This window comes from Nicotiana tabacum, chromosome 1 (assembly GCF_000715075.1).
Source record: "Nicotiana tabacum cultivar K326 chromosome 1, ASM71507v2, whole genome shotgun sequence".
Lineage (NCBI taxonomy): Eukaryota > Viridiplantae > Streptophyta > Magnoliopsida > Solanales > Solanaceae > Nicotiana > Nicotiana tabacum.
In genome coordinates this window covers 192476290-192503249 of record NC_134080.1, presented here as the reverse complement: position 1 = coordinate 192503249, position 26960 = coordinate 192476290, and the positions used below count along the sequence as shown (strand labels likewise).

General features: G+C 35.2%; 1 protein-coding gene and 2 long non-coding RNA genes across 13 annotated transcripts; 2 read left to right on the top strand and 1 right to left on the bottom strand.

The window, feature by feature from the left end:
- The first annotated feature begins 48 nt into the window (after nt 1-48).
- On the top strand, nt 49-4256 carry LOC142162186 (uncharacterized). Its single transcript, XR_012693724.1, has 4 exons — nt 49-340; nt 1235-2375; nt 3114-3164; nt 3772-4256. It is a non-coding gene; the product is annotated as an uncharacterized LOC142162186 (long non-coding RNA).
- A 1467-nt stretch (nt 4257-5723) lies between these two features.
- Nucleotides 5724-13672, top strand: LOC107784705 (uncharacterized). 9 transcript variants are annotated; one of them, XR_012710820.1, is made up of 7 exons: nt 5724-6162; nt 10524-10572; nt 11646-11690; nt 12088-12425; nt 12580-12642; nt 12770-13047; nt 13167-13672. It is a non-coding gene; the product is annotated as an uncharacterized LOC107784705 (long non-coding RNA). The 9 variants fall into 9 exon arrangements; XR_012710817.1 differs by having other exon boundaries at nt 12580-12645; XR_012710818.1 differs by having other exon boundaries at nt 12088-12203; nt 12356-13047.
- LOC107784697 (G-type lectin S-receptor-like serine/threonine-protein kinase At2g19130) lies at nt 8977-16264 on the bottom strand. Of its 3 annotated transcripts, XR_012710813.1 has the most exons (4): nt 14858-16148; nt 14368-14490; nt 9397-11003; nt 8977-9305 (listed from the first exon to the last, which is right to left on the bottom strand). XR_012710813.1 is itself a non-coding variant. In XM_075255610.1 (3 exons), the coding sequence occupies exons 1-2, from the start codon at nt 16137-16139 to the stop codon at nt 14874-14876; spliced, it is 699 nt and encodes a 232-aa protein (XP_075111711.1). In that variant the 5' UTR covers nt 16140-16264; the 3' UTR covers nt 13788-14490; nt 14858-14873. The 3 variants fall into 3 exon arrangements, 2 of the variants coding, with proteins under 2 accessions (XP_075111711.1, XP_075111715.1); XM_075255610.1 differs by lacking the exons at nt 8977-9305; nt 9397-11003 and having other exon boundaries at nt 13788-14490; nt 14858-15376; nt 15944-16264; XM_075255614.1 differs by lacking the exons at nt 8977-9305; nt 9397-11003 and adding an exon at nt 13788-14294 and having other exon boundaries at nt 15944-16263.
- Nucleotides 16265-26960: the final 10696 nt, after the last annotated feature.

Here is a 26960-nt window from a genome sequence, read left to right as displayed (position 1 = left end):
TATAATAGGGCCCTAAGCCCGGTGATGTGACACTCTTAAATAATTTTCTCCGCTTTAGGTTTTTCAACAACTTAAACCTCAAATTGAAGAAGAACCAAAACGCTTCGCATACCCAACTGCTTATACACACACCACTTCGAAAAAAACATTATGTAAACTTTCAACCCCCTTTTCCCTGTTCAATTTCCCCCAGACTTCTAACTTTGTTATTTTATTTCTATAAACTCAACTCATCTGCCTTCTTTTTATATTTCTTCTTTCTCTATGCTTACACAAATTTCGTTTCCTTCGACGCCAATGAAGACATCCAAAGAACACCATCATCCGACCATTGTTTCAGGTATTCCTCTATATTTATCATTTACGCCTTACTCTTATATATTTGACTCTTACTAACTTGTATGAACCCTAATCTAATTGTATTGGTATGGACAAACAAGTATGCAAAAATGCATCAAAGGCATGAGGTACAGTCCAAACTTTCTTCGCTATTATTTTTTCCCTCTAAATCAAAACTTATAATGTCAATATTCAATGGAAGTATACTTTTGTTCTCTAATCAATAACTAAGGATGTACAAATTCTAAAATAGTTTCAAAAAATTCAAAGATTCTTAACTACTATGATTTTTTCATAATTGATACTAACTGTGTCGTTGATATGGAGTTGAAGAATATTATATTACTGATAATTTCTTTCAGAACAATGTCTTTAAATATTCTACAATACTATACTTTTTTCCCTAATCAATAACTAAGGATCTAAAGATTCATTAAATATAGAGTGTTGCAATATTACCACTATTATACTTTTCCTGGTCTACCTTCTTGTGTTATGCTTGAAGATCAATACATACATTTAACACAGGAGTTGTAGAAAAGGAAATAGGTGAAAGAAAGAAAATGTAAGAAGTAAAATCATTCTCTGGTAACTACATCCCTATGAGACTATTTTAAGGAGGTTGATCCTTAATCAATTAATTTATCAGACCGTGAATTAAGTATATTTGTCTTTTATCATTTTAATTGTTAGGAGAAGATACGTGCATCCGATACTGCATATGGCCTTTCACTGTTTCTGGGAAGTAGCTTGAAACTGGTTTGAGATTGCGAACTATATATATATATATATATATATATATATATATATATATATATATATATATATATATATATATATATTGCTGGTCCTCTCCTTGAGGCACATCACCATTGTATACTTCAAATCATTGCAGGAGCTGATTCAGTCTGTGTTTGAGCTGCCTGGTGGCTTCTTCTATTGGAGGCGTTTATATTGGTTTTCCCCGACCTTGCACTGCAGTCATTAGAACCAATATGTCCGAGAATGTTGATTCCGGTGAAATTTTTTCCTGCTGTTTTTCTTCTTCTTTTTTTATTTGGATTTTACATTGTTTATCCTGAGATTGAAATTTATGTATTAACAAAAAAGTGTGAAAAAAGAAGGAAAAATGAAAATAGCATCTGAAATTGGTGTTTGCAACATATATAGGTTTTATAATGATATTGAAGTATGCTTAGTATGTTAAAAGTGACATAATTTTTTTTGTTTCCATTGTGTTTATACTTTCCTGTAACCTGAGGTATATGGAGATTCTTGGTCAAACTCCATGTTGAAATTGTACTTATATGGTCGTCGTACAAAGGAACAAGCAAAGTGGTAGAAAAGAGAGGTTGAACACCCTTCCCGCTTTCCTTCTCCGAGGGAAAAAAAGTAATGTGCCCAACTCTAATTGATATTGTTCTTTATTCGTGAAACTTATATAATTATTTGAATCTTAGATATATATTTCTACGTCTCATATTCTTGATTTTTCTTCATCTTTAGGTTGATATGTTTGTATCTTTTGGTTATTTTATTGTCCATTTTGTAAGATTTACTTAATCTTGAATGTGTTCACTTATTAAAATTTTCATCTAACATTTATGCATAGATAAAATGTCCCGTCAATTGTTCATGGACACATAATGAGATAACGATGTTGCTTTTCTCATTTGGATATGTAATGAGGTAAAATGTTACCTTTCTCACACGGATACATAGTGAAGCAAAGATGGTGCCTTTGTTATTCCAGATTGAGATGAGAACTCTTGAAATTGGTTGGAGTAATATTTGAACATTTTGAATATTCATTTTCAGTAAAAGAGCAGACACTTGGACGTTCTCTTTGTTAGCATTTTTTTTCTCGGAATTTGTTTTGTTGGATTTTGGGTTATGATAGTAGACTTTTCTTTGTAGATACCATGAGAATGGTGGGGTATTCTGATATCATTGTTTTAATACACGTCGAAAGGTGGTGGTGCTAGCAGCAAGTATTCCAGTTGTTTATACAAGAGATGATCCTGGACAACGTCGTGGTAATATGTTGTGACAAATTAAAGCTTAATTAATCATCTCTTCATTTTTTCATCCTTCGCTTACAATTTAGATATCATGAGCTTTTATCGAAGTAGCGTCACAAATGTTTTCATGAATGTTATTTATTATATATTTTTTGGCCTTCTTTTTTTTTTGCCTTTTTCACTCTATATTCTGCCCTTTTAAAAAATTTTGGTTCTTTTGTTTTCCCTTTAACCTTCTTAAAGTCTTCCACATAATGATTGCCAAAAGTTTAAACTGAATGAGGCAATTAAGTATTTTGGTCTTTCGCCCAGCTATATTTTATTTTTAATTCTTTTCAGATTTTGGTGTGTGTCCTATGCCTCTTCATTTTTATTAGCCCATTTTATGTCCATCCTGCATCCTTTTGCTTTTCCCTTTGTTTTCTTCTCAGTGTGTATTTTGATGGAATCAGAAGGTATCGAATTTTGTGGGATAAATTTTGAGATGTATTTACATTGGGAGCATATTATTTATCATGCGAATGGTAATTCTTATATGTTCTTGAATATGGTATGATCAGTAAGTGCTCCGCTTCAGTTGAAATTAGTGTAAGTATGATGTAGTCCTTTTAACTTTTGTTGTTCAATTTGTTTTGATTGTTATTTAGCTGTTTCATGAGCATTAGAACTACTATCGTTTTGTTTTTGCAAAAAGACTATTTCCTATTGTTGTTTCAGATTTATTGGAGAAACTTTGCTGTTGTTATTTTATAGGAATACAGAAGGATCAAGTTTTAAGTATGGCGAGCATTTGGCATCAAACACGTAAGTTATGCATCTAAACCTTTTTATATGTGCTTATGTGACATAAGTTTCCTTCTTTTTTTTCCCTGAAATATTTGAACACTTCTATAAAATGGAAAGATTCATGCATCATCATGGATCTGTTTTAGAATTTCTGCTCTTCCACTATCTTGATTCGTTGAGTTTAGTTTCTGCATATGTATTATGCTTATAGGTTTATGACTTTGCTCTTTCTAATTCTCATTATAGTGTTGTTACTATCTGTAGCACCATTACGACAATATGTTTTCTTACTAGTTTCTGAGAATTTTCAGTGGTGGCAGACTTCATTTTCTCAGTGTTCTCTACAATTGTCTGTCTTCCTGTGCTCGGTATATTACTACTATTATGTTAAGGCTAAGATGTCAAGGTTCTTCCTTCCAAATTTCTACTTTAGATGTGTATAGAATATTAAATTTTATCTTGGCTTAGGATTTTTTTACAGTGAGTATATATACAAGTTCTATTTATACCATTTTTCCCATATTTAATCTATTGGTTGTGTGAATTCTAGCGAAATGTCATGGCATTTTGTCTTGATAATATATTACTATATATCAACCATGTCATTTTGGTCATTCAAATTTAGGTGCTATTGAAATTTCGGACTCAAATATGTTTGTGAGGAGGGTTTATAGAAACATCAAATGCGACTATCTTTTGATGGAGAAGCTAAAAGCATGACTCTGCTGGTCCATTTGGTTGATATTGGAGGTGAGGCCAAGAAAGATCTCATGAACCAATTATCATTGTGGGTGTCCAATGGGTTTAATTATGGTAGCCACTTCTGCTCGGATTTCGGGAAGCCCTGAATTTCTTTTTTGTCTGTGAAGAAGATCATTTATTTCCTTTGTACTTATATTAGAATGAAAGAGAATTTAAATGATTTAAGGCTAGCTTAATAAGAGTTTCAAATGTAATGTGGTTACCCTCCAATACTAGAGAATGAGGTGCCTTGAGATGAAGCTTCTGGTGCCACAGGCTTGATTTGTGCTGTGTAAATCTTTGGTGTTATAAATGTTATGACTATAGCTTTTATTATTAATAAAATTTTGAGACATGCTTATTTCTGCTTATGGTTCTTGCTTAATATGGTTTCGTAGCCTTTGAAATAGTCCAAGTCATCTTCATTAAAAATGACATTTACTGAATGGTATGATAATCAGAGCGTTGGTATTATGTTAAACATGAAATTGGTTATTCCATATCATACTAATATAACCTCTTTTCACTTCTTTTTTTTAAAAAAATATATTGCGATTGAATCTAATTTGACGGCTAAATCTTTGACTGATAATAACATTATTGGTGGCCTAAATGCTTTACATGACTTTATTTTTGCGGCAATTAAAATGGATACAAGGATACAAAGCCTAAGGTTGAGGCTAAGAATAGTGTCAGTGAAGCCATATTAACCAAAGCGAAAGAAGCACCACCAATAGCAGCACAAGCACCAAACACTTGATAGTATGATAGTAAATAACAAATAAATCAGTTTAGCTAGGGACTATTTTACTCTCTATACGTTAAAGCTTTTTAATAATCATCTCCTTTTTCCTATACTATTTTAGTAAGACCAAAATTGGATTCATTAATCTTAATTTTTTAAGCTGTTATTTAAAGCATTGTTTTTGTGTCTTAGATAGTGGAGCACTATAATACTATGGGATTCACTTCATTTAGACGAAGGACGGGGTATTTAATCTGAAGTTAGAACTTAGTGAGTAAAGACAAATATTTAATTTTTAATTGTGTAAAAGACTTTTTATTATTAATATAATTTTACCAATTCTCATATGTTATTATCCATTGTAATAGTTCATAGTAAAATCGTGAAAGAAATTTTTATAAGTAGAGATTGATTTTCTTTTATATGCCATTACTTATTCAGCCATGTTTTAGCTTTTTTCAATCGCGCGCAGCGCAAGCAAATTAACTAGTTACTAAATAAGCTAGAGTTCTCCACTAACTTTGACTATAACTTGAAGAAAATTACTAGCGGAAGATACTAAAATATTAATCAAACAACAAGAAAGGAGATGATCGATGAGAAAGATATACATATACAAGAAGGGGGATGTGGGGTGCAGATTCAGAAATAGGAAGGAGAGGAGATAAGAGGGTAACATAGTTCTCAACCATATGCATAATCCCATTGCGCCCACAATTCACTATCCATCAACCTAGATCATAAACATAGCCACTTAATATGGTGATGGGCAACGACTTTTGCCCGAGGGTACTACATAATTCTTCTATTAGCCCAATTATAGATACTACTCCATTCATTACATAAACCCAATCAATTTTTGAAAATCAAGTTATCGACCATCTTCTACTGTAACTGTCAATGCATTGTTGGAGTTGATGTATGACTTACTAGAGCACGAAGTTGTTGTGTTACAATGTCAACGGGAGCCCAACTTCAGGCCCAACATCAGTGATACCCAACAGCCCAATTAACTATACCACATATTTCTTTTATTACAGTTTAGTCCATGTACATTTAGTAATAGCTCATGTATATATAGAAATAGAATAGTCTAGAAAGGTTGACTGGCATTCTGTATTTTCTAGAGACATCAACAATGAAATAAAAGTTCTCTCTCTTCTCTTTCCAATTCTAGGGTTTCTTTTCACAAAATTCTTTCTCATAGCTCGATTTTCTACCATTAACATGGTATCAGAGCAAGGAATCGATGATCCTTGATCTCCTCTTTCGATCGATGGTACCCTCATCGATTTCCATGAAGTTTTTCGGTTCTGTCGATCCTATTTGTCGTCATATTTGAAGTGAAGCTTTGGGGTAGGGTGCTTTTTGACTCTATGTTGCAGCTATTTGGAGCTTCCTACAGTAATTTTGGTCATCTCCGTTCTCCGGTACTCTGCTCCGGTATTTCTTCATTCCCGCTGATTTCAGCAATTTCAGCGATATTATCGATCTCAAGGCCTCACCTTCTTTAGGTTGCAAAGAAGGATGGTAACATTCTTCTCAATCCTGCTACATATTGGTAAAAATCGAGCGTTTCTTGTATCAATTTTAGAAATTTTACAAATTTAGGGTTAAATCATGGGAAGTCCAGATGCTAGTCCTTCCTCTGTGATAGATGGATTTGATGACTTCACTGTACATCCATCTTACCCATTCTATGTTCATCCATCTGATAGTCCTGGAGCACACTTAGTGTCTCCACCTTTCGATGGGAATGGTTTTGTTATTTGGTGTAATAATATGCTTACTGTTCTCTCCGCTAAAAACAAACTAGGGATCATAACAGGAAAAGTCACTAAACCTCTAACTAACTCTCCTTATTACTCCTTTTGGGAAAGATGCAACGACATGGTAATTGCATGGTTAACAAATTCATTGTCTAAAGACATAGCAAATAGTGTTATGGTGTTTGACACTGCTAAAGACATACAAGCATGCTTTTCTTGTTGTAAAAGCAGGTTTACTAGTTTTTGCAAGAGAAATGCCTTGACGACTAAGCATTATAATTACATCTGGCATGCTTGGACGAACACTAGCATCTTCTTGTACACACAAGAGCGCGATATTAATGCATTTCCATGCATCTTCTTCGTTGCATGATTCAAGTAAAGATTTATCAAGCAAACTCACAATATTTCCTTCATTCCATAATCTCTATGCCTGAAATGTAACTTTAGAGTTAGGAAAAAAGGAAACATCATTACCAAACTGAATATTATAAAAAAGACACGTAAAAAAACAAAAAACAAAGAGGACTTAAAGTTTACAAATTTTCACTCACATAACCTTCCAGTGGAATTTTGGAAGGGCGTAGGGAGAGCAGGTTTAGAGTGGTTGACTGGGCTGTTCAATATTATTTTCAAGGCAAAGAGGATGCCAGACGAGTGGAGGTGGAGTACGGTGGTCCCATTGTACAAGAACAAAGGTGATATCCAGAGTTGTAATAATTATAGGGGTATCAAATTACTGAGTCATACCATGAAAGTATAGGAGAGGGTCGTTGAAGCAAGGGTGAGGATAACAGTGTCTATATCAGACAACCAGTTCGGGTTCATGCCGGGTCGTTCAACCACAGAAGCTATACACCTTGTTAGGAGGTTGGTGGAACTGTACAGAGAGAGAAAGAAGGATTTGCACATGGTGTTTATTGACTTGGAGAAAGCGTACCACAAGGTTCCTAGAGAAGTTCTATGGAGATGCTTGGAGGCAAAAAGTGTGCCGATTCCCTATATTATAGCAATTAGGGACATGTATGATGGGGCTAAGACTCAGATTAGGACGGTAGGAGGCGACTCTGAGCACTTTCCGGTTGAAATGGGGTTACACCAAGGCTCTGCGCTCAGTCCATTCTTATTCGCCCAGGTGATGGATGTGTTAACAAACCATATACAGGGGAGGTGCCATGGTGCATGCTATTTGCCGATGACATAGTTCTGATCGATGAGTCACGAACTGGTGTTAACGAGAGACTAGAAGTTTGGAGACATACTCTTGAGTCTAAAGGTTTCAAGCTGAGTAGAACGAAGACGGAATACTTGGAGTGTATTTTCAGCACTGATCTGGGGAAAGTGGGCGTGGGTGTGAGGCTTGAATCACAGGTTATCCCGAGTAGAGGAAGCTCCAAGTACCTTGGGTCAGTTATCCATGGGGGAGGGGAGATTGATGAAGATGTCGCACACTGTATTGGGGTAGGATGGATGAAGTGGAGGTTAGCATCCGGAGTTTTGTGTGACAAAAGAGTGCCAACAATACTCAAAGGTAAGTTCTATAAAGCGGTGGTTAGACCGGCCATGATGTATGAGGCAGAGTGTTGGCCTGTTAAGATCTCACATAAGATGAAAGTAGCTGAAATGAGAATGTTGAGGTGGATGTGCGGGCACACCAGGATGGACAAGATTAGAAATGATGATATTCGGGAGAAGGTGCACGTGGCTCCCATTGATGACAAGATACGAGAAGCGCGGCTCAGATGGTTCGGGCATGTAATGAGGAGAAGCCCAGATGCTCCAGTGAGGAGGTGTGAACGGCTGGTTGTGGAAGGCACGAGAAGAGGTAGAGGGCGGCCTAAGAAGTATTGGGGAGAAGTGATCAGGCAGGATATGGCGAGACTTCAGATTTCCGAGGACATGACACTTGATAGAAATTTGTGGAGGTCGAGTATTACAGTTGTAGGCTAGGAGCTAGTTGAGTCTTGCAATACTTTATTCCATTGTGAGCCTAGTTTGGTAAGGTTTGAATCGAAAATTACTAGGGGCATTGTCGTGTCTTAATATTTTCTCTTTTCGGTGCTAGATCTATTTACTAGCCATCATTTCAGCCTTGTATTTTTCTTATGCATTTTAGGTTCCTATTTGTCCTATGATCTCTATGGTAAAACTAATATTCCCCCTTTTTGTTTTTCTTGTTTTTCTTATTATCTTGAGCCGAGGGTCTTTCAGAAACAACCTCTCTACTCCTTTGGGGTAGGGGTAAGGTCTGCGTACATACTACCCTCCCCAGACCCCACTTGTGGGATTTTCCTGGGTTGTTGTTGTTGTTGTATAACCTAGGAGGTTTAAGGCTTCCTCCTGCTGATAAAATCCTATATTTTTCTTACCGCAGATAATCTCAAGCATAACTACTCCAAAACTGAAAACATCTGACTTGATTGAGAATAATCCATTTAATGCATATTCCGGAGACATGTAACCGCTGCAGAGCTCCAAATAATTAATGATATTACGCAAAATTTGAGAAGTGATGGACTAAATGTAGTCAAGTATAAATATAAGAATCTTTGCGATACAAGATAAGCTTACTATGTTCCAACAATTTTGTTTGTATTTGCTTCCATATTATTCCCTTGGACAATATGAAATCTTGGGGTTCATCTCTTTATCTAATAATACATTGCTTGTTTTTAAATCTCTATGAATGATCCTTAACCTTGAATCCTTGCTAAGCCAAAATCTGAAATCTTGGGGTTCATCTCTTTATCTAATAATACATTGCTTGTTTTTAAATCTCTATGAATGATCCTTAACCTTGAATCGTGGTGCAAATAAACAAGCCCTCGAGCAATACCCAAGATGATAGAAAATCTCTTCTTCCAATCTAATAACACATGATATCTTTCGTCTTGTGTAGTTATCCTACAAAAAGATTGTAATTATCAATAAAAAAAGAATAGAAGTTCAATTTACATTTAGAATAAGGAATTAATCTTACGCGAAGAGTGCTTACCAAATATGAGGGCGTCTAAGCTTTTGTTTGGCATATATTCGTAGAGTAAGATCTTTTCATTCCCGTGGACGCAGTAACCAAAAAGTCTAACAAGATTTCAATGCTGAAGTCTTGCAATCAATACTACTTCATTCTTAAATTCATTTATCCCTTGACCTGATTGGGCTGATAACCTTTTGATTGCTATTTCTTGTCCTCCCTGAAATTTTCCCTGAATATATTTTCAGTAAATTATATATATATATATATATATATATATATATATATATATATATATATATAACTGAGACCCCTAAGCCCGGTCACTTGGCGCTCCCATTCAGCAGGAAATCCCGTTTCCTGCCTCTACACTTGCTTAGCATTTTAAAGGTGATACTCCCCTCCGCGCTAATAACAAAAAAACCCCTCAAAAATACACAAACCTCTTCATATGCACAGCCGCGTCTTCACACCGATTCTTTACACTCTGTTTTCTTTCAGTTTCTCTGTACTCCTCCATCCCTTTCACTTTCTCTGTACTCCTCCATCTCTTTCGCTTTCTTTGTACTCCTCCATCTCTTTAAACTGCAAAAAAAGCTTCTATCTTTGTGTACTTTATGAGAATAAAATGGAACCTTGGAAATTGTGTTCGTGCTTCTGTATGCTACCAATTAATTATTTGTTCTCCATGTTGTGTGTGAATTGAGTATTTTCTTTTATGCGAAGTGCCAATGTGCCGAGTGCTCTCTTTTCTCCTCACTGCTATTTGTTTTTTTTGTAATTCTTTTTTCATCAGTTCCATTTATCTTTCAATTTTCTTGTGTTCGCCCAATTGTACTGTAATCTTATTTGCCTACTCTATTTTAAAAAATTACAACAACATAATTTTAATACCATGAGTAACTAATATATTTATATTTGCCTACTCTAATTCTATTGGGAAAAATGGATGTTTCTTGCCCCTTGAATCAGCAACTACTGCTGTCGACTCAACATTCCAACTGTTGCATTTAATTAGGAAGCATGAAAGTAGCTTCAATTGTTGTTGTACCGCAAATATAAGAATAACATGCAGCCAAAAATAAATCTATGCTTTAAGCCTGTGCAGGGTAAAGATACTGATATACTTGGCTAATCTAATTTTATAGGTGTGGGGACACTATGATTGCGAAGACAAAACGTTGTTACGAGATTGAGGTACACTCCAGATAATTTTCGCCATTGCGATTTATGCACAATTCGTAACTACTGTTTCTGCACAAATTGATAACTACTGCTCTAAACATTCTTAAATACTACTATTACCATTATTATTTGCCTAATGAATAACGAACGAAGTTATTTATCTGAAGGACTGCTATTATCTTTTTTGGTAACGAAGTTCGACAACAACATCTCTCAATGAAGGTTATAGTTTACTCATATAGTTTTTCCATCTTCTCTACACTTTTGTGTTCTGTTTGAAGTGGCATAGGCATTTAACATTGCTACAATATTTTAATGATCAGAAAAAAAAAATACAACGGCATAATTATGATGGCCAAGAGCTGTATTTACCAATTTTATTGTACTATTGCCTTCTCGCCATTATCCAAGTCCTCTTCTCCCCCTCCAAAAGACACGCTTACCTGGAGCAAGTCAGTTTTATTATAATCTGTAATGTATATATAGAGAGAGGAACATACACTCAGTTACATGGCATTTCCAATTAGCAGGAAATGCATTTTCTCCCCCTCTATAGTTTTTCGCCTTTTATTTCACTGCCGAACAACATATCTTTCTACATAATGCTAACAAACCGATTCAGATACCCAGCCGTCCCTTCCCACATCGATTCTTCACTCCCTATTTTCATGCACATACACATCAGTTTATTCCCATAATGATTCTTTACTCTCTTTCCATATCCTTCCAAATACTTCATACTCTTTCATCTCTCTTTTAACACTATTTCTCTCTACTTTTGCCGAATTTCTCTATACTCCACCCTCTCTATCTTCTTTTTCCTGTTCTTTTTCCCCCAAAGTTTAAATTTCGTTCACTCCCTGCTAATCTCTATATTCTTTCATACATTTGTGTGCTATCATGTATCACATTGTAAATTACTAATCCCAGTCTTCAATGCGAAAACAAAACTACTGAACTACATATCTATATGTGCAATATACTTTACTACTCATTTGATTGAAATGTTTATCAAAAAGTCGACTGCATACTTTTACCATCAACTGATTGGAGATTTTAATTTTTTGGCCTTTTGTTAATTGCAGAAAAATAAATAGTGACATAAGAAACAAGGGCGCATTCCTTTTCAGGCAAGTTTCTATTACTATATACATTCTTCCTTACTTTTAAGATTTGAATTTTCTAAATATCTTTTAGCCTTCCTATCTTTACATTCTTTCTACTATTTCACCAATTGAGAAAGGACGAGTGAGAGTGAAAAATAGAAGAAGACATGTTGATATCTTTTTCTCTTTGTCTTGCTAAAGTTCTTTTCTCTAAATCCTTTAAGACCTTAAAGGTAATCACTTCTATAAAGAGAGCTTGTAATTGTATCACAATATATGACTTTGTTACCAACTTGATCTTCTTTAGAGAAAGAAAAAAAAAGGGGAATTGTAAGATGAAAGATTGCCTATTGTGTTGCAATTTTTTTGTTTTCTTGCTGATGCTTATTTTTTTTCTTCTCCATATGTTTTCTACTTTCAGGGATTTTAAAATGAGCTCAAAAGTGGAGAATATGAATTACTAAAGACAAGAGAAATGGATATTTGGTGCTTTTCATTTGAGAAATTCACCGGAAGATATGACTTCTCAGATTAATGGTAGATTCTAGAGTAGCAGTCCTTGAATTGGAGTCTTTACCTTCGTCCTTTTGAATATAAATAAATAAAAGAACTTTTCAATAGCCTTTTTAACGGCTAAGATTGAGAAGGATGATAATGTTATTGATGGTTGTTACCACAAACGACTGTAGTTGTAGCGAAGACTTACCTTACTGTTAGAGGCGGATCCAGAATTGAAACTCTATGGGTTCAAGTGTTAAGGTATTTAGCATTACATCTATTATATTTGTTAAGTTATGGTTTCATGTCTACTATCTATTGCAATTTTAGTGACGTTATACACATAAATTTATTATTCACTTCGAAAGTTATGAGTCCAATTGAACCCGTAACTAAAGTGGTACATCCTCCCCAGCTTACTGTCAAAACGATCGATGGCGATGATTTACTTGGCTGTTCGAACGACTTAATTCTAGATGTGGTATTTTGTTCCAACATATCGTGATTCTCAATATATTGATATGATTTCCTTAATCAAGATTCCAGCAGCCATAAGTCAAGTTGTTATTAACTTTACTATCTTATTTGTTCTGTGTCTCTTCTAGGCACATGATGTCTAAGCAAGGGTTGAATCCGTTGTTCCCAATGGAGGATATTGAAGTAATGGGCATTTGAAATGGCAGTCTACAGAAGTTGTTTTCTCTTTCAAGCCTCATGACTTTAAAGGATTCTCCTTCCGTTTCTTAAAGCATTTGCAGGGTGATGATATGCAACTTTTATGAGTTTGAAATAGATTTTTACTTTTTCCTTGTGCAGGGAGAAAATAAGGTATAGAAACAAAGGGAAATCCTTTTTGCTGCAAGATTCATTCAACAAGATGATGGTTAGCTCTCTGCCTAGCAACAACATTTGTTGATCATCCTGCCCTTGAAGATATATTGGAATTTCAATCATCACCTTTCATTTTTCATTCTTAACTCCTCTTTTTAATCATTGTTGCAGTATCAAATCAGAGTCACTCTATTTTTTCTTCTTTAAACTGTGTACCAGTGGGTCGATGTGGATTAATATAGAAAGTTGTCCTCAACTTTTAGTTAGAGGATGAAGATGAACTTCCTAAGTTGGACATTCAATTGAAGCCTCTTTACAAGTTAAATCTTTAGTGACACAATCTTGCGGGAAGACAGCCTCTTCAAGAAAGAAATTTTCATGAAAATATCTTTTTGTCTGGGAATAGAAAGAGTAGGAGATGAGTAAGAGGACTAAGAGGTTTGGAGACTCCTTAAGAATAGTCAGATTTAACATAGATGATGAAGACTTCAGTAAGAGACGGAGATACCTCAAAGTGAAATGTTGAACTCTTCAGTGATCACGTAAGAGACGCAATGACTGTTACTCTTTTTTGCAGTAACCTACTTCCATTGTTTCGTTGTTGAATTACTCTAAAGTTCTGAACTTTAGATTTATTTATTTTATTAAACTCTACACATCTAAGTTTTTATTAGTTACTGAAGGTGTTTCACAGTCTTTGAAATAGTTAATTTTTTTTTTTAACTTTAGATTCTTGATGCTCCTTTCTTCCTTTTATGTGACTACAAAAGTTGAGTTCTTTGTGTGAACTTTAGATTCTTGATGCTTGAAGGGTAACACAACTAAATGGGCAATTCATTGGTATCAAAGAAAAAATTTATGTATATAATGCAATTTACTCGGAGCACTATTTTATAAAAAATATTGATTTTGTAATATGCCACATATAATTAATTTTTATGCATATATACTTAAAAATTATCTATTCTATCTCAACTAAATCTATAAAAAAATTATTTCTAAATATACATTGCTGCTATTTATAATCGCGCGAAGCGCGGAAAATTCCCTAGTTATGTTAATAAACATAGCTCATAAATATAAGGTCTAACTAAGAAAATAAATGATACTTTGCAAGAACCTTATAAACAGGGCCAAAACCACCACGTCCTAGCTTATTTTCTTCTGAGAAGTTATCTGTTGCCGCTAGAATGCTTTCCAAAGTAAAGAATTGAATATCGATGCCCTTCTCATCCTCTTCGTTTATTAAGTCATTTTCTCCCTTTTCAGTGTTTAAGCAGTTGTTTGGCTGTGAATTTCCTTGATAGCAAGAAAAGATAGAATATATAATTGTGAATCTATAATTGATCAAGAAGAGAGAATTTGTATATACCTTTACTTCTTGCTCTCCTTGTTCTATAGAGTAGGTAGATAAAGCTACATAGAAAAAGAGTAGCGGCAATTGTAGTAGGAAAAACTACTTTTAGCCTTCTCGATTTATGTGTTTGGTATGCAACTGCAGTAGCAAAGATAGAAATAAATAAAAAAATAAATAACATAAAAATACTTGAAATAAATAATTATATAAATAAATAAATAGCATAAAAATACTAAATAGTACTCTCTGTTCATTTTATATCTAGTGTTTGGATAGAAGTGGAGTTTAAATAAGGAAAAACTTTTGAAACAAAACAATTCAGAGTACCCTTATAACTTGTGGTCTAAAATGTACAATTATATTTATATGGATAACTTATAACAGCATGTCATAAGTAAGAATAAAATTAAAGAGTTCACGAAAATAAAAAAAATGTGTCATACTTTTTTTAAATAGTATATAAAGAATGGAAAAAGTAATTCTCAAGGGAGTAATTTTTGACTACCTTTGGGAGCTGAAAATTAAGAAGCAGCTAGTGTGACATAAATTGTCATTCGACTAGTATCATTTTCGGAGAGTTGTTGCAAATTGAAAAGGTCTCCATCCCAAGTTAGACATTTGTTGCTATCAAAAGCATAAGCAGTGCAAGAGCAGTTATTGAGACAAGTGGATTCACATTCTGCTGCACTAGCAATAGTCCGAATGTGATTATCAACTGATAATTTCATATGAGAATGTATCTGGAACTTGTCCTCATTACCACAATTCAGACTTATTTTCCTCCCACAACAACTAGAGAAACTATTCAAATCCCAGTCTTTGTTTGATCTAGGAGTAAAACCAGGCAAACAATCACACAAGGGAGTAGTTGAGATTTTACTACAGACACCATATGCACCACAATAACCGTAAACATCACATGATTGTGTTGGTTGAACGAAAAACGAATTCCACTGCTTGGTACTATTCAACCACATCAGCTGCTTGAGTTCCCCTGTGACATCTATTATAAATCTTGACACGACTGCAGGATTAAAAAAATAATATGAAAAATAGACCTCATCCGTGTTGTTTATATACGTGAAATTGTGCGCGGGATTTGATTTTCTGCTCCAAGGTCCAGTTGACCAATATTCTACAGTTTTATTCCATCTAACAACGCTCCTACCGTTAGGCTCCATCTCAAGGGAAAAGAGCCCTGGACTAGGATCTTCAGGGTTGGTCCAAGAAGTAATTTATAAGAACTTGTTTTGTTTTTGTTCTTTTATTGTAGCCAAGTTTAGCCCCAGGCAAAAATGTGTGGCTCGGATGATCGAAACTTTGCCACAATAAATGAGACCATCCATTCAAAATCAAGTTCCCGTCATCACGAAGAATCGCCACCACAGGTTTTGTCGTGCTGGAGTTAATATTTGTCGACCAAATTGAGCGTCCACTCCCATTGAGCAGCACCAAGTTACTTTTTATAATTTTGAATTGTGCGGATGCCATTTCGGATAAAGAAAGAGGAGTCTCCCTATTTGCTACCCAAACTAGGTTTGTGGGGTTATATCTTTGTACCATATACCTATGTAATATTTAGAAAGATTACCTGGTTTGAAGAAGCCCATCTCAAATTTGCCACCCGAAGAAACTCTTGTTACGCTCATTGTTATGGTTTTGTCTGCATCGAGGGTATCTCCAGGGGACAAGGTCTCATTTGTAGCGATGGTGTTAGCTCCAAAACATAAGCACAAGAAGAGTACAAATTGCAGGAAAAAGAGAAATTTTTGATTTTTGATTTCCATGGTTGGTTAATTGCACTAGGCTGAGAAGAAATGTTTTTTAAAGAAAAAAAAATGAAAACTTGTTCCAAGGTTTGTCAAGTCAAAAAAATTTCCACACTTGAGTGAGACATTTCCCCCACCAACAACTTTTTTATGGTGAAAATTTTAATTTTATCTTTCTTATTTTTACATTTAATATTACACTGAAGAACAGAAAATTCTAAATATACTTTATGTACATGTATAGTTCCTTATTTTCTAAATAAAGTGCGATTAACATAGTTATATAAAATGAAAGAGAGGAAGAGAGTGTTAAGTTTTTTATTGGCTTTAAAGTTCAATATTATGAAGTGACATGAGTGGATAAATTAATTTTAAAACCCCACCATATTTAATTCTAAAGGTTTTAAAAACCTAACAAAGGTTTATCAAATATAAATATATTTTTCCTGTAATTGGTTTTTAAATAACACATAATCTATATTCAAAGGTAGAGATATGAAATATATGATCCATTTGACCATTTCAAACTATAGACTGAAATATTTCTTCTAACTGCAGTAGTATTTGTTGTTTACGGTTTTACAATAACTCTTAGGAAAGGGGTCATTCGGTAGGATGCAATAGAAAAAATAATGTATGCATTAGCTTTTGGTATTACTAATTATTTGTTTGATACATTTTTCAACTTATGTATTACAACAATAACATTTTGGGGAGACTCGAACTCACAACTTCTTGGTTAGAAGTGAATGTTGCTTACCATCAGAGCAACCTCTCTTGTCAATAATATGTATTATTAATGCAAATATTAGTTATACAATCTATTTGGTATTATCCTATGTATAACTAATACATAACAAATCATGGTATTAGCCATACCAAGGTTATTAATGCATGCATTACCATGTTTAAAAGTAAAATTATCCTTTAAGTCACTTAAAGCTAAAGAATATAGAGGGCATTTTAGTAAACAACTAATTTTCTTAAAAATTATGCAATGTATTTTAATTATTAATATACCACACCAAACATTGGATAAGAAACAACCTTTGCGTAACTAATGCTTGCATTACTGACTCATTTATTACTAATTCCTACATTACTAATACATCTTATTAAATACTATTCTTATGAATCCTACCAAACGACCCCTAAAGAGAGAAAGAAAGAAAAAAGCAAAATCGGATAAGTTCGTAGTACATTGCGTTTTTTATGGTTTCACGGTAACTCTAATCTAAGGAAGGAAAAAATGAAAGAAAGAAGCAAAGTAGGCTAAACTATTCCTACATTGTGTCGTTTTTGTGTCAACGTTTTTGGATTTATGTTTGTCTTCATAAATTACTTTCTTTGGTTCACAATTTTCCTGGCACTCAAGTCAAGTCATGTCGTTGCTCAAGAATTTGTAAAGTCTCCCACTTTAATTTGGAAAAAAAGAAAAAGGTCAGCACTTTCATTACTTTTTCCTTCTCTGGCGGGCGATAGCCTTGGAACTTGAAAGTAATGGAATGGAGATGACTCTTTTTTGCTATTTTTAAAAAATGTGACTCCCTCCGTTTAAATTAGAGGAGTTACTTTTTTTTTTTCGTCCGTTCTAAAATAAATGATATATTTTTAAATTTAAAAATAATTTAACTTTAAAATTTTCATTTTACTCATCTTACCCTTAATGAAATTCTTTTATGACATACAAATGTGTATTCAGAGAGTATGAGTACATGAGTTTATCTATGAGATACATTGCATTGACATGCACACATAACATACATGCATACAGATGCATTTTTCTCATATTGTACGGCATCACGTCAATCATGACTTCTCACACATATTGACATACGGGCATATAGAGGTATTTTATACTTGCGATCTGGAAAGAAATGAAACATCCTATTTATTGTGAAAATAAATTTTGAGAAAAATTACAGTTTTCAAACGTATTAGTATTTTTCGATGATTTCGATAAAGGATTTGAGTTTTCACTGATATACATGAAAAGAGGGACTATTTTTCGGGAAACTATGGAGAAGCTGAGCATTGAGAACTGGAAATAAATAAGTTGGTCCTATTACTCTTAGAAAAAATGGATAAATAACAATATAAAGTCTTGAAAGTGACTAATGTTGACCTATATTTTATAACAACTTAATATATACAAAAACTATAATGAGTCATTTGTTGGAATGAATAAGAAAAGAAAGAAAAAATAATTGATGACAACTTGTATAAAGTACATATCATCTTCTACTGTTTCTATGATAACCCGATAGGTCATCTAGAGTTTTAAATCATAATTCCATGTTTTGAAATCTCAAATACCTCATTTTAGCCTTCCTCGATTTGCATGTTTTAGTTCGGGTGCTTTTCCGGAAGGTTTTTATGTTAAAAATTGATAAAATATGAAATTTTGCCTTAAAAATCTATTTGAGTTGACTTTGGTCAACATTTTGAGCAAACGGATCTGGATCCATATTTTGACAATCTCAGTGGGTCCGTATCGTGATTTGGGACTTGGGAGTATTTCCAAAATCAAATTCGGAGGTCCCTAGGTTGAGTTTTTATATTTTTGTTGAAAAATTGAAGTTTGAAGGCTTAATGAAACTAGAAGTTTGACCAATGTTTGATTTTGTTGATACCGGGTCCATATTTTGGTTCCGGAGCCCGTTATAGATCCATTACTATATTTATGACTTGTCTATCAAATTTTGTGAAAAACTGTGTTAGCTCGACGTGATTCGGACGACTGGTTGTTAAAATAGCAATTCTAAAATTTTCTTGAAAATTTCATTTGATTTGGTGCCCGATTCATAGTTTTAGGTATTATTTTGGCAATTTGATCGCGCGAGCAAGTTTGTATGATATTTTTGGACTTGTGAGCATGTTTGATTTGGATCCCCGAGGGCTCGGGTGAGTTTCAGATAGGCTACAGAGTGAATTTGGACTTAGAAACAATGCTGGTGTGTTTCAGTTCTGGTACATGTCTATGACCTCACAATTGCGAGGTCCGTGTTCGAAATTGCGAAGATTTCATTTTCCTGGTTGGGTAGCAATTACGGAAGACCATAGTTCGCATTTGCAAACAAATCATCGCAAATGCGAAGATAGCAGAAATGGGGGACCTTTGTAATTGCGACGGGTTTCTCGCATTTGCGGGGTTCGCAATTGCGAACCCCAAGTCATAATTACGACATCTGCAACTGGTCAAACGTTGAGTTAGACTGAATTTTTTTCATCTTTCAATTTTCAAACCTAGATAACCCTAGAGGCGATTTTCTCAGGAGCGCTTCTTGCCCAATTCATTGGTAAGTGATTCTAACCTACTTTCTTTCACTTTTCCATTACATTTCATAAGATTTTAACCTAAAATCTAGGATTTTTATGGTGGAAATCGGGGATTTGGGTAGTATTAGATATTTTTGTAAATTGGGATTTAGACCTCAAATTAAGGTCAGATTTCAAAAAAAAAAAAATTACATAACCAAGCTTGGGGGTGAATGGGTAATCTGATTTTGGTCCGAATTTTGGGTTTGGACCAAGCAAGCCCGAGAGTTGACTTCTTGTTGACTTTTTCAATAATGATCTAAATTGAACATTTTTCATTCGTGGGTAGTTCCTAAGGCTTATTTTGAATCGTTTGGTTGGTAATTTGCTAGATTTGGTTGGTTCGGAGGCTTGTTTGAAAGGCAAAGCCGTGATTGAGCTTTGAGTTGATCTTTGGAGCAAAGTAAGTGTTGTGGTTAACCTTGACTTGAGAGATTATGACTTGTTTGCCTATTTGCTACATGTTTAGATTTTGGGTACAACATATATGTGATGTGGCGAGTACTTATACGCTGTTGTTGAGTTAAAGCATGCGGGTGAGACTTGTTTCTTGTAATTTATTGCTTTCTTTGATCATGATATCTATGCTTAGACTAGTTTAATTACTAAATTGATCGTTCTTTCTGCATTTATGGATTGCCTATGATAATTGAGTATTGTTTATGAAGTTAAGGTTGGTTTGTGGAACTATTGTTGACATAAAGTTTGCCCTTGTTTATTTTATCCCCCTAATGTTATATGTTCATTGTTAGATGGTAACGGAGAGTGTTAATTGTCACACCTCATTTTTCCTACACCCGAAAGGGGTATAAGGGAGTTTTTTCCAATTTAAGTGACAATCAAAACGAGATTAATTATTAGATTCAGAGTCGCAACTTGGGATAATTTATGGTGTCCCAAGTCACCATTTTAAAATCCCGAATCGAGGAAATTGACTCTGTTTATGTCTGCGAACACAGAAATCCGGGTAAGAAATTCTGTTAACCCGGGAGAAGGTGTTAGGCATTCCCGAGTTTCATGGTTTCAGCACGGTCGCTCAACTGTTATTATTAGCATATTTATTTGATTTTAAAACATCTTTGAGCCCTATGTGCATTTTTATTCCTTTTAAACCGCTTTTAATAAATAGTGTTACATATTGCGGATCATGTCACGGGAATCGTACCCACGATCTACAATGTGTTTATTTTAATAACAAGATAAAATTGGGGCCGGGTCACATAAATGTACCCCCGGATTTTTATAAATTAAGCATCACAACTACATCACGGGAACCGTACCTGTAGCCATGATAATTATTCAACTAACGCGCCTAAAACAAACTACGAAAGTTCAAGGCATCTTCTATACTAATTTTGTATTTATGTGAGAGCCATAGACTAGGTGATTGGATGGCACACCTCAATTTTATTAGAGGAAAAAGCATTTAACTACGGATTTTCATATTTAAAACTAGTCCGAAATTAAGTATCACAACTACGTCACGAGAACCGTACCCGTAGCTGTGGTGATTTAATTACGGGCCTAAAACAAACTATGATATTTATACCCCACTCAATCTGTTCTTATCAATAAGGTACTTGGTCAAAATTCTTGCTCATTTTCGTCCATCAAAACAACAGTATATCATGCAAATAAGAATCGTAAAATCCTTTAAAACAAAATAAATAAATATAAGCATATTCAATTCTATCTTATGAGATTAGAGACTCAAGATTAATAACTAAAATCCAAACGTTGCAACAGAGCAATAGAAGCAAAGGCTATAACATTAGCGTCCAAACGCCATGGAAGGCTGTTGAAACAAACGCTATAACGCTATAACAGATCAGCAATTTAAAAACAAAGATCTTTGCAAAGAAAAGAAAGAAGAAAATGTCGAGAATGTGACCTTTAATATAAAACGAACTGGGTTGAAATTACAAAGTCTTGATAGCTGGATGGCTGTTAAAAAATTTACTGCAACCTCGACGGAACTTCGCCGAACTTTGACCGGACTGCCTCGCTTTTCCTCCGTCTATCTCTCACTCTGTTTCAGTGACCTCTTGTTGTTGCTCTATCCATGTGTGTGTGTGTGGTCATGGAAGGCTGTTGAAGGAGGTCGCTTGTGTTATGGGTTATTTTCCGGCGAGCTTGGTTGAGTCGCTGGCGTGAGGAGGAGGACGGGTGGGAGTGGGATTCGTTTTTGTGTTCCAGTAGCTCCTGCTAAGGGTAGGTCTCTAGGTTAACTGCTGATGGGTGTGTCTTGTGTTGAATGATGCAGATGAAGTTCAGCCATTCTTGGGTCTCTGTTCAAATGCTCAAGAAGGTGAAGAACAGGGAGAGAGGGGGCTTGTGTTTGGTTCGCGCTGCTGATCTTAGGGAAGAAGAAGCTGGGGTGCCATGGAAAGAAGCTTGTCTTCTTCTTTGGAGATGAAGACCGATCGGGGAAAGGGAGGTCCCTGTAACGGCGGATTGCTGCTTTTTTGTGGTTCCCCCGTCTATTCTCTTTCTCTCTTTTTAGCATTAGTCTTGTAGGTCTAGGGTCTAATGTGTATTTTTTTTTGTGTATTTTGCCAATTAGTCCCTAAGTTTTTAAGAAAGGTGTTAAGGGTATTGGGCTCAGGGGAGCTTGGGGATTATGGGCTAGGTTCAAAAATTAGGCCTAAAAATGGGTCGTTTGAACCCAAATTTTATTCTTTCTCTGCGAGCGAGACTAAAATACGACTTCGTTTATTAATTAGTCTTACTTAAGTAAAATAACTGTTAAAATAAGACTGAACGTTAAAACCAAACTATTTTTGGTATTTTTCAAGATTAAAAATGCTACAAAATATTAATGAAACTATTTTTTGTAATTTTTCTTTTCTTGTAATAAAATAAAGTAAAAGAGTAAAAATTAGTTGAAATAGCTATATTAGGCCTAAATTAAATATTTACGTTCTAAAATATAAAAAAATGTTGTGGAGGGTCAAAACTCACATGTCTACAGCTGCCCCTCTTTGACTGGAAACGCGAAGAGTTTTCGGACAAAGAACGACTAGACATGTTTTTTGACCCGACTCTTATTTAAGAAGACCAAAACTAAGAGAAAAGGGGAATGTGATCGAACCCTGGTATTTGAGCTGCCTACATATCCTTGGTTATAAAGGACTCAGACCACGTGTAATTCAGATGTGAGTGAGATGATGGAGTATACCGAGGTGGAGAGTCGGTCGACGTGCCGTTCCGTCGAGGTTCCGGTCCGCGGTCCTGATGTTACATCAAAAATCAAAACATGAAAAAGACTAGCTAAGCCTATCAACTACGAGTTACAAGATTCTTATCTATAAGTCTTCTGAAGCTTGATCTTGAGTCTTGAGTGGTTCTTCATGCAGACTTTAGATTTGAGCCTTGACGCTTGCTAGTTGCAGGTGCTAGTTCATCCTTCTTCAGCTTTTCGGATCAAGACCGGACACACCATGCTTTTGACTTCAGTCATGTCTTGAGCAACTCACATCTTTCATCAACTTATGTATTTGAACTGCTTCCCTCCGTTCTCCAGTTGGGCTCCTGATTACCAACACTTAAATTGCTGCTTCCCTTCGTTCTTCAGGTGGGCTCCTGATTACCAACACTTGAATTGTTGTTTCCCTTCGTTCTTCAGGTGGGCTCCTGATTACCAACACTTAAATTGCTTTCCTTGAAACTTGAACTGCTTCTCTTTGTTCTCCAGGTGGGTTCTTGATTGCTATCTTCCTTTGAACATTGATGTTTTCCCTTTGTTCTCTAGGTGGGTGCCTGATTGCCGAACTCGATTTGACTCCTCTGAAACTGCTGCCTTTGAACCTGATCACAACAAAACAGACAAAACAAAAGAAATTTTTCTGCCCCAGTTTGATATCGGGAACATTTGTGAGTGTTAATCGAATCATGGTACCCAAAAGCTCTAAGAATTTAAAAGCTAAATCCCATTGTCCAGGAAGGCCCTGAAAATTTAAAATTAAATCACATCTTAAGAGTGACAACTTCAAAGCTAAATTATATTTCCTAAAGGTAAAACTTACGCTAAATCTTCTTATCTATGAAGGTCGTAAAAACTTAAAACTAGATCCCATTATCCAGGAAGGTCCTGAGAACTCCTAGTTAAATGATAGTTTTAAAGCTAAGTTATATCTCCTAAAGGTATGACTTCCGCTAAATCTTGTTATCTATGAGGGTCTTAAAACTAAATCCATTATCTAGGAGGTCCTGAAAATCAAAATCAAGTCTTATCTTAAGAGTGATAGCTTTTAAGGCTGAATTATACTTCCCTACAGCAGAACTTACGCTAAATCTTGTTATCTAATGAAAATCTTAAAGCTAGGTCCCATTATTCAGGAGGGTCCTGAATATTTCAAATTGAATCCTATCCTAAGAATGAAAACTTCAAAGCCAACTTATATTTCTTTGGGGTAAGACTTATGCTAGATCTTGTTACTCATGCATGTTTGAATTTTAAACTAAGTCTCATTATCCAGGACGGTCCTGAAAATTTAAAATTAAATCCCATCCTAAGAGTGACAACTTCAAAGCTAAATCCTATTTCCTAAAGGTAAAACTTACCGCTAAATCTTATTATCTATGAAGGTCTTAAACCTAAATCCCATTGTCCAGGAGGGTCCTGAACACTTAAAACTAAATCCCATTATCCAGGAGGGTCCTGAAGAGCCGAGAATGAACCTACCTGAGCCATGCTCTCTTCCTGGAGTATCTCTGCAGAACCAACAAACTTCCTTGCCCCTGAACCATGCCTTTCCTCATGGAGGGTTCCTGAGGATCGAACGAATTTTCTTTCCCCTTCTCAAACCGCCTTTGTGCTGACAAAATTTGGGCACGACACTTGAAAAAATTCAAACTTCCAAGCTTTGATTTGGACACAATTTTCATCCATGTGTCAAAAAAAGAAAACTTGTGAGATTATAAATATGGTGGTTGGTTTGTGGCCTTGACTTTGAGGGCGATTGCTCCTTCACTTCCAATGATAACTTTGGTTTCAACTCGAAAGACCTTGCTTGTTTATTGACTAACCACTTTCTCTGTCACCCTTATCACAGAAAATACTTCTGATCCATTCAAATCTAACATCCTCTATCTGTTGCATTTTGCCCATGAATTAACATTTACCGAACCTTTGTATTTCACATGAATCCCAAAACACATTGATTTTTACCAACTCAGTGCGCTTTTTGTTCTTTCCTAACGTAGGCCACTGGCCTTGGCCTTGAGGTCTATTGCTCCTCCACTTGCCATGATAACTTTGATTTCCACTTGGAAGACCTTGCTTGTCATTGGTTAACCACTTTCTCTGTCAACCTTATCACAGAAAATACCTTTGATCCGTTCACCCAACACCCTCTATCTGTTGCATTGCTCATGAATTGACATATACCGAATCTTTGTATTTCACATGAATCCCAAAGCACGTTGATTGCTACCAACTCAATGCGCACGCTGTTCTTTCCTAACTTATGCCACTTGATGTGCTGGCCAGACTCCGTTTTGTGCAATTGGAAAGCTGGTAGCAAATTTTGAAGTCATTTCTCACTTGTTCTGACCAAACAGACTCAGGAAGAGGAAGTAAACAAGACAAAAGGAACAAAGTAAAGGACAATGGAAAGAGATGATTCCTAATAAGAAAACTACAAAGTAGAAACTTATCCGACGTGGATACCAACTCTAATGACCAAGACATGCACCTGTGGCCTAATCTGTCAAGCAAGTCTGATGTTCAACTCTTGTTATACCCCTAAACCATGAAACTGGGCTTCAATGCTTCGATTATCCAGTCTGATTCACGATCCTTATTCGACTTGTAGTGCCCGAAGGGTTTTCACTATCAAGCCTCTCTTATTTTTCTCTCTCTCAACTCACCGTCGCCTCACGGTGCCTGCGAAGATTTTCACCAATAAGACTCTCTTATTTTGTTATTTTCTTCTTATTTCCTCTGATTCTGCAGATGGCAAGGCATTACCCATGGTAAAAATATCATATACTCTTGGCATGTCTAAACTCAACACTCTCAAAGATTATCTGGAAGGTCTTTTTTGGACTGTGATGTGGCTTTTGGACAGGGTTAGAAAGGATATCATAAAGTTCAAAATAACTAAGACAACGACTTAATTTATTTACAACTTTTGGAATCCATTATAAAAACTTTGTCACAATTCCTAAAACAAGGGAATTTGATTCCTTTTTTCCTTTTCTCTTGAGATGGAATTTCTAAGAAAGACTACCTCACTCTCGATTACGTGAGATTATGAAATATTTTATTTGGTAGGACCGAACCGTAAGGCTGCCTACGTGTCTTGTGGTGACAAGAATAAGGTCAAACGTAGTTCACAAAGATACAATTTGTTGTTGCTATTTTTCTTTTCCTTTTCTTTTCTTTTTCTCTTTTTTTTTCTTTTCTTTCTTTTTCTCTTTCTTTTCTTTTTCTTTTCCCTTTTTTTCTTTATTTTGAATTTTCCTTTTGGAATGAACCCTTTTAAAATAAACCTATGGCGCATACACTTTTTTCTTTTTTCGCATGACTCTAACTTGATTCCAAAAGAGGGAAGGTCAATGAAATTAGTACAGGCTCAAAAGGGTATCAAATGGTATAAGTGTTTAGGTAGCTGAAAGAGGGCCTCCCAATCCCTGAAAATGCCAAGTACAACACATGCAACTTGAAATGAAAATTGAAGATCATGCACAATATTTCTTTTGCGGCTTCGGCATTGATGTTACTGATATGCCTTCCACTTTTCGTTAGCGCCTTGTCAAATACAGAACCCTCATTGGATGATTCCCTCTTCACAATGGATATCCTCCATCAATTCGGAGAAAAGTTTCTTGACTTTATCTTGTAACTTGAGATGCACTTGAACTCAAAGTTTCTTGCTTCAAATTATTGGGACACGCTCTCTTGTAACAAATTCTTGTCGTCCCATTAACTTTCCCAATTATCTGCCCCAGTTTCACATGGTTCGGGCTTCAAATGCTCAAAAATCCCTTTACTTACTTCCCTTAAATGTCCCTATCATCTTCAAAATTGTTTCCTTGCTTCATGATTAGGCTAACTTTTAAGACTAGGCCTAGAATTATACGTGCATGTCATGTCACTAGAACCAACATGAAAAGAACTATAAAAGGAGAAGAGAACTAAAGAAAAATGGCTAGAAATAACAAAATATAGAAAATTGCATTAGACAGACGGTAAAAGGGTTTGAACAACAAAACAAGCAAAATAAACTGGGGTACAACCCTGGCACAAACCTAGATAACACTAAATGAGTTACTACGACTAAAGGAACTAGGAAAAATAAAAGGATAGAAGGGTTTGATTCACAAGACAATATCCGGATTACAACCCTGAAGATAACCCGGACAACAGAAATGACAACAAAATAAACCACCAAGAGTCCTCCCCAGCTAGCCAAGAGATGGAGTGTCTTTCCAATTACCAAGCACAACATCTTAGCCACCGAGTTCCACATCAATATTGCCAAGACCATTACCAACTTCAATATCATTATATTCAGT